The sequence below is a fragment of the Choloepus didactylus genome, chromosome 17 (genome assembly GCF_015220235.1).
Source record: "Choloepus didactylus isolate mChoDid1 chromosome 17, mChoDid1.pri, whole genome shotgun sequence".
Taxonomy (NCBI): domain Eukaryota; kingdom Metazoa; phylum Chordata; class Mammalia; order Pilosa; family Megalonychidae; genus Choloepus; species Choloepus didactylus.
The window spans coordinates 42,238,965-42,247,681 of record NC_051323.1 but is presented as its reverse complement, the minus strand read 5'-3'; the positions used below and the strand labels follow the sequence as shown (position 1 = coordinate 42,247,681).

Sequence of the window (8,717 nt, the reverse complement as noted above, 5' to 3'; positions counted from 1 at the left end):
AGGTCAGTGAGAGATGAAGAGTCTGAGAAAATGTAGATGGAAATTCTGTGTCCAGCCCTGGCTCCTGGTGTCCATCCCCCACCCTTAAGGAAAACAGCAGTGGGAGGCCTAATCCTTGCCTGGGGATGGCTGCAGACTGGGGCACCTGGGGGAATCCTCTGCTGCAAGTAAAGGGGGAACAGAGCCCCACACTGAGCCAGATTTTGGCTGGCAAAGTGAGTACACAGGAACCCTACAGTTTCAGCACCACCTGGTCAAACAGTGAGGGGCTTCTGAGGATAATTAAGTCACTGCCCAGCCATCTGCTGGGCAAGCCAAAAGTGCAGGGGAAGGGAGGTGCAGGGGAATCCCAACACTTTTCAGAGACTCTCCATACCCTATCCCAGGACCATTGGAGCTGGTCTGCACCTCTTGCATGGGATGTGTAATAGGGACAACCCAACTGTCAAGGCAGGGCCCTAATACAAACCTAGGTCTTGCTGACCAGCAAAATGCAGAGCACTCCTGGGCCAGCTGCTGGCTGGGGAAGTTGAAACTCTCAGTCCCCCAGCCCAAGGTCTTTCCAGGGCAGGAACCTGAGAATCACTAGATACATTGTGCCCACAGGTGGGGTCTCAGCCAAGGTGCACCATGCCCACCCCCTGACCCAGAGTCAGTGGCTTCCAGTACACATGGAGAACTGTGGCCTTGACAGGATTTTGCCTGTTAGGTCCTGGCCCAGTGGGCTACTGCAGTTGGGGAGAGGTGGGATTGTGGGGAATAGGTGGCCCAAGAGCACTGTCTGCTTCGAGGACAGGGAAAGTGCAGTCTGGCATTCTGCTTTTCTGCTCAGGCCCTAATGGGCTTCTGAAGAGGGTTGCACTTCTCTGTGAGGCCCTGGCCCTGGTTTGGCTGGGAATTACTGACAAACCAAGTGGCAAAGGAGACATTCAATGCAAACCCAAGCAAGTACAAAACTTAGATGAGCAAGGGTGTGCCAGTTTGAATGTATTGTGTCCCCCAAATGCCATTATCTTTGATGTAGTCTTGTGGGGCAGACGTTTTGGTGCTGATTAGATTTGCTTGGAATGTACCCCACCCAGCTGTGGGTGATGGCTCTGATGAGATATTCCCATGGAGGCATGGCCCCACCCATTCAGGGTGGGCCTTGATTAGTGGAGCCATATAAATGAGCTGACTCAAAGAGAAGGAACTCAGTGCAGCTGTGAGTGACGTTTTGAAGAGGAGCAAGCTTGCTAGAGAGGAATGTCCTGGGAGAAAGCCATTCTGAAACCAGAACTTTGGAGCAGACACCAGCCACGTGCCTTCCCAGCAAACAGAGGTTTTCCAGACGCCATTGGCCATCCTCCAGTGAAGGTACCTGATTACTAATGTGTTACCTTGGACACTTTATGGCTTTGAGACTGTAACTGTATAACCAAATAAACCCCCTTTTATAAAAGCCAATCCATCTCTGGTGTTTTGCATGCTAGCAGCATTAGCAAACTAGAACAAAGGGAAACCAAACTTTCAAAATAAATTTATCAAGATAATCAAATGTCTAGAAACCAACAACAAAAAAATCACAAACCATATGAAGAAGAAAGAAGATATGGTCAAGCCAAGTGATCAAAATAAAAAGCAGGAGGAGACACAGAATTTGGAACAACTAATCAAAGATGTTCATACACATCTCCTAAATAATTTCAATGAGTTGGCTAAAGAGATAAAGGATATCAAGAAGACACAGAAGAGCATAAAGAGGAACTTGAAAGAACAAATAGAAACGTAGCAGATCTTATGGAAATAAAGAATCCTGTAGATCAAATTAAAAATATACTAGGTACACATAACAGCAGATTTGAGGAGGCAGAAGAAAGAAGAAGCAAACTAGAGGACAGAGCAACTGAATTCAAACACACAAAAGAACAAATGATGAAAAGGATGGAAATTTTTGAATTAAATCTCAGGTAAATGAGAATCCACTGAGCACACAAATATAAGAATTTTTGATGTCCCCGAAGGAGAAGAAAAGAGAAGCATAAAGGGCTAGGAAGATTATTTGAGGAGATAGTTGGGGAAAACTTCCCAACTCATAGCTATTGAAAGCTATGGACTATAATAAATAGTAATATTTTAATATTCTCTCATTAACAGTAGCAAATTTACTACACCAACACTGTAATGTTTTAAAATTGATCATGGGGATGTATGCACAACTATGTGATGATACTGTGAGCCAGTGATTGTATACTTTGGATGCTTTGTGTGGTATGTGAATATATCTCAATAAAACTGGAAAAAAATTAGGATAAGATTTTTTACTGTCTTACTGTTTTGTTGTAAAATATAGTTGGGTCTATAATGGGTTTGGACTCTTGTTAAAATCTTGCTGTCCCTTAAGGAGAGTACTTCAGTTATATTATTTCTCCCCCCCCACTATAATTATGGTGCTTTAAATAAAATTTAAAATGTACTGAAAAATTAAAAGATGTACAGACATAATTGGGATTTTAAATTTTATTTTAGTAACATATGCAACCTAAAATTTCCCCTTTGTAACCATACACAATATATAATTTAGTGGTGTTAACTACATTCACAAGTTGTGCTACCATCATCACCATATATTACCAAATGTTTCCAGTACTCTAAACAGAAACTCTGTACCAATTAAGCATTAACTCCCCATTCTCTTCCCTACTCTGGAAGCTCCTGAGAACCTCTAATCTAGTTTCTGACTCTATGAATTTGCTTATTCTAATTATTTCATATCAGTGAGATCACACAATATTTGTCCTTTTGTGTCTGGCTTGTTTCAGTCAACATGATGTCTTAAAGGTTCACCTATGTTGTTGCATGTATCAAGAATTCATTCTTTTTATAGCTAAATAATATTCCATAGTGTGTGTGTGTGTGTGTGTGTGTGTGTGTGTGTGTGTGTGTGTATCATATTTTGTTTATCCATTCATCTGTTGATGCACACTTTGGTTGCTTCTATCTTTTGGCAGTTATTAATGATGTTATAAACATTGGTGTGCAAATATCTGTTCGAGTCCCTGATTTCAAATTTGGGGTATACACCTTGAAGTGGGATTTCCAGGTCAAATGGTCAATCTGTACTTAACTTTATAAGAAACCAATGAATTGTTTTCTGCAGTAGCTGCACCGTTTTACATTCCACCATTAATGAATGTGTTCCTATGTCTTGATATTTTCTCCAACACTTTTATTTTCCACTTTTCTTCAATAGCACCCATTCTGTTGGCTATAAAATGGTATCTAATTGTGGTTTTGATTTGCATTTCCCTAATGGTTAGTCTTGTTGAGCAGTATTTCATTTGCTTATTGGTCACTTATATATCTCCATTGGAGAAATATCTGTCAAAATGTGCTGCTCATTTTCTGATCAGGTTGCTTGCTCTTTTGTTGTTGAGTTGTAGCATTTCTTTACATAGTCTTGTAATTAAACCTTTATAGATTTGTGGTATCAAAATATTTTCTCCCATATGGTAGGCTCTCTTTTTACTTTCTTGATGAAGTCCTTTGAAGCACAAAAATTTTAAATTTTGATGAAGTCCCATTTATCTGTTTTTTACTTATCCTTTTCCCTAGAATGACTCCCAGATCAGCTCCCAATCTTTGTGATAAATGTTTATGTTTCCTTGAGCTCCTATGTGGGAGTTTCGCTGAAGTATTTATGTCCTAGAGTGGAATTCCAGGGTCTTAGGGTATACACATATGTAGTTTCACCGAGTACTGCCAAAAACTCTTCAAAGTGGTTATACCAATTACATTCACATCAGCTCTGACAGTATATCCCTATTAATTATTATCTATTTATAACAATATTACAATTACATATTATTTTCATTATTTCATCATAAAGACTTTTATTATCAAAACTCTGGGAATTTTTACCATGATTCTGGACCTTGTTAAAGAAGGAATTCTAGGATTTGGTTTTTCTTGTTCACTATCTACATACCAGTATGTTCCAGTTTAACAGTTTCATCTTTTGCTCATCTCAGTCTTTAATAGGTAAATCTCAAACTCTCATTGCAGTCTTCTTTTCAATTTTGTGAATTGTGCCTCTCTTTTAGTTAAATATTTTTTAAGTTAGAGTTTCTACTTTGATTATGGTCATTAGCATATGAAAATGTAAATGTTGAACTAAATTTTCCAAGTGTTGAATGAAATTTGGGGAAGTATATACAAGCATAAGTCACTTGATGAATTTAATCATGGTAGAAGTCTTTGCTTATATGAACAAAGAATCTGTCTTTGCAGTTTATGACTAAATGTAACCAAATAAACAAAGGATCCCAAATTTTCCTTCTTCCAAAATTTAACAGTAATACAGCTAAAAGCATGAGATTTGTAATTGGTTGAAGAATCATTTCTCTTTGAATGCTTGTGTACTCTGGATAATAGCCTTTAATTTTTTAGGTACATGTACATCAAAATTGCCCTACTGTATGAAAGCATGTTGTTACATTTAAGATTCCCCCCAAATTATTGCAGGACAAAACTCAAAGATCACCTATTTAATTTTGATTTGTCATTATGTTTAAAGCTCTATAAGCCACAATTAAAGTACTGATGTTAGGGGCTGGAAATCTTGCACACGATAAAAAAATATTAAAAAAGCTAATTGGGGATTTAGAAATACTGTTCAATGTTTTAACAGTTCTTTTTTGGGGGGCTTTGTGTTCGTAAATGATCATTATATCTTGAGTAATAAAAACTTTTTATGAATGCTTATGTGAGAACATTTTACTTCATTCATGATATGGTTCTTGACATTAGCATAACTTGTTACAAGAATTGGGATAAAAGGATCCTTGAATTTATGAGTTAATTAATCTCAAAAAATAAATTTTAGGTAAGCAAAAGCCCTTATGCTTCTCTTTTATCCATAGAGGGAAGCAATGTATAGGGGAAGAATTGACAGGTCCTAGCACAAAACAAGGAGTTAATAAATATTTGTTGAAAGGATGGAAACCCCTCAGATCCCAGTTAAGTATGTCTACATATGTGCGTGTGGAATGGAGTGTTAGTTATAATTGGATATATTTATGGCCAACTCTAGGGTGTTAAAATCCATACAAGAATGAGAGATTAGGCTTTGATATGTTTATCCTTTTAAAGCAGGACCTTCAGGGTGCAAGAAATCCACAAACCATGAGTAGGATAAATATTATTTACAGTCACCTGTGAAACATTACACATATTCCAAAGAAACGGCTAATTTGTTTTTTAATAAATCCACAAAATATACACATAGAAACAAATGGTCATATTTACTTGCCCCCTACCATGAACTTAAAAATATTTATCTTTTTGTCACATCAAATTAATGTCAACTAATGTGGGTTGTGAATTTATTTAGTGGGTTGCAACCAGCGTTTTAAAAATAGGAAATAGGGTCCCACCCAGATCAAAATGGCAAAATGAGATACTTCAGTGTTCCACATCCTCAGAAACTTTGAACAACCGGCAAGAATTGGCAGAGACTTTTTCTTAAAGCCCCATAAAACAGTTAAAGGACTGCAATAACAGAACAAGCACCAAATCAAGAAAAAGTCTACTTTAAAGCGGTGAGATCTCTACCACAAAATTGAAGAGGAGGGAACACTCCCTAATTCATTCTACCAGGACAACATCACCCTCATACTAAAGCCAGATAAAAATACCACAGTAAAAGAAAACTACAGATAAATATCTCTCATGAATATAGATGCAAACATCCTCAATAAAATACTAGCAAACTGAATCCAACAGCTTATTTAAAGAAGTTATACACCATGATCAAGTGGGATTTATCCCTGGTATGCATGGAAGCCACAATAAGATTAAGTTTTGAGGCAAGAAGGCAGTGGGATGGCATATTTAATTTCTGAAAGCAAAAAATTGCCAACCAAGAATTCTGTGTCTACCAGAACTTTCTTTCAAAAATGAGGGAAAGAGCAGATGTGGCCTCTTTCTTTAAGCCAACTGGCGGTGGACTCACTGCCTTCCCCCCTACCTGGGACGTGACTCCTGGGGATGAGTGTGGACCCGGCATTGTGGAATTGAGAAAGCCTTTTTGACCAAAAGGGGGAAGAGAAATGAAACAAAGTAAATCAAATCTTTCAGGGCCTGAGAGATTTCAGATGGAGTCAAGAGGTCATTATGGAGTTGATTCTTAAGCATTATATAGATATTCCTTTTTAGTTTTTAGTGTATTGGAATAGCTAGAAGGAAATACCTGAAACTGTTGAACTGCAACCCCAGTATCCTTGATTCTTGAAGATGAGTGTGTAACTATATAGCTTATATGGTGTGACTGTGTAACTGTGAAAACTTTGTGGCTCACACTCCCTTTATCCAGCATATGGACAGATGAGTAGAAAAATAGGGACAAAAAAATAAATGAATAAAAGGGGGGGATGAGCCATAGGGGTTGTTTTGGGTGTTCTTTTTAACTTTTATTTTTATTCTTATTTTTATTATATTTTTGGAGTAATGAAAATGTTCAAAAATTGACTGTGGTGATGAATGCACAACTATATGATGATACTGTTAACAATTATTATACACATTGGATGATTGTATGGTATGTGACTAAATCTCAATGAAATTACAAGGAAAAAAATTCATAGAAGAAATATAAAAGTCCAATAAACATGAGGGAAGTTTCAATCTTACTACTATTCAATAACTGCAACCTAAAAGATTCAAAGAAGGCTACACTTGTTAACTTGTTTCTAGACTTGTTAACTGTTGTTATACTAAGATGGAATACATGGGAATGGAAAATCAAGTGGAGAAATGAACATTCTGTTTTGATATTTGCTTGTAGTGTGTATGAGTTGAGTTAGTTGTATGTAGCCATTCAAAATCTTTCTTAAACATTTGTTTTGTTTTATCTCTGTTTAAGCAAAACTTAAAATCATTAAAATAAATCTCAACATCAAAAAAAAAAAAATGAGAAAGAGAGTAAGACATTCCTAAATAAACAAAAGCTGAGGGAGTTCATCACTACTACAATGGCCCTGCAAGAGTTACTAAAGAGTTCTGCAGGTTGAAAAGGAAAGAACAAAAGACAATAGGACAGAGCTATATGAAGAACTAAAGATCTATGGTGAGGGTAACACTAATTTAACTCTACTTTTTGCTTCTCACAGGATCTAAAAGTCAAATACATAAAATATAATGGTAAATCAGTGGCCTGGACTCAAAATGTATACATATGTAATTTATGACAAGAACTACAACATGTTGGCGGATGCAGGGGTATAGGAATATAGTTTGTGTATGCTATTAATGTTAAACTGGTATCAAAGCAAACAAGATTGTTAAAGCTTGAGGATGTGATATTTAAGCCCCATGGTCACTACAAAGAAAATATCAGAATATGCAAGCTCACAGAGACAGAAATTAGATGTTGCAAATGGCAGGAGCAGGGGCAATGGGGAGTTAATGCATAATGAGTATAGGGTTTCTGTTTGGGAAGATGGGAAAGTTTTAGTAATGGAAGGTGGGAAGGGTTCTGCTATATTGTGAATGTGGTTAATCACACTAAATAGTATGCTTGGGAGTGGTTGAGATGGGAAAGTGTATTTGTATATATGTTCCTACAACTTAAAAAAAAAAAGAAAGAGCAATTAAAGAGACAATGACGGGGCGCGGTGGGCGGCGTGGTCCCCATGGAGCTGCTGTAGCGGTGGTGGCGCCGCGGCCAGGTCTGCGATGAGCGCTGCGGAGGCCGACCGCTGGGCGTGGCTGCTGGTGCTCAGCTTCGTGTTTGGGTGTAATGTCCTCCGGATCCTCCTCCCGTCCTTCTCCTCCTTCATGTCCAGGGTGCTGCAGAAGGACGCAGAGCAGGAGGCGCAGATGAGAGCGGAGATCCACGGGATGAAGCAAGAGCTCTCCACTGTCAACATGATGGACGAGTTTGCCAGATACGCCAGACTGGAGAGAAAGATCAACAAGATGACCGATAAGCTCAAAACTCACGTGAAAGCACGGACAGGTCAATTAGCCAAGATAAAATGGGTTATAAGTGTTGCTTTCTACATATTGCAAGCTGCACTGATGATCTCACTTATTTGGAAGTATTATTCTGTCCCTGTGGCTGTGGTGCCAAGTAAATGGATAACTCCACTTGATCGCCTGGTAGCATTTCCTACTAGAGTAGCAGGTGGCATTGGAATTACTTGTTGGATTTTAGTCTGTAACAAAGTTGTGGCTATTGTGCTTCACCCTTTCAGCTGAAAAGGAAGACTACAGGACTTTTTATTTTGAATAGAAGTGGTGAGAGTAGACAGCCTTGTCTTGCTCTTCATCTTGGGGGCAGGAACAGCTATAAGACTTTTAAAATGGATTTTCTCTTATTGGGTTAAAAATCTTATTTCCACTCCTTTTTTTTTAAGAAACAAAAGTGCATGTTAGCTTTTTGTTTTAACATGTTTATTCTTGGGGTTTATGTGCAATTCTTATGTAAGAAACACAATCTTGTACTCTTGTCTTTGAGCCAGAAAGGTCAATCAGTGTTTGACAAGTGTGTACCAACTAACAGAATATCAGGTTCATAAATAATGGGTATCATTGCAGAGCGTCTGTGTGCTGCTTCTCCTGATTTGCACACTTGGCATCTCTTTGGCTCAGATTGCCAGCTGGAAAGTCACAATTTTCTAACAACTGCAGTGCTTTGAAGATTTAATACTATTTTTACTCCAAATTAGAAAGTGACT

General features: G+C 38.0%; 1 protein-coding gene across 1 annotated transcript; it reads left to right on the top strand.

Annotated features, from left to right (window-relative positions):
- The first annotated feature begins 7,672 nt into the window (after window positions 1-7,672).
- On the top strand, window positions 7,673-8,317 carry LOC119512590 (guided entry of tail-anchored proteins factor 1-like). The gene has a single exon (XM_037807355.1). The coding sequence runs from the start codon at window positions 7,714-7,716 to the stop codon at window positions 8,236-8,238; it is 525 nt and encodes a 174-aa protein (XP_037663283.1). The 5' UTR covers window positions 7,673-7,713; the 3' UTR covers window positions 8,239-8,317.
- The last annotated feature ends 400 nt before the right edge of the window (window positions 8,318-8,717 follow it).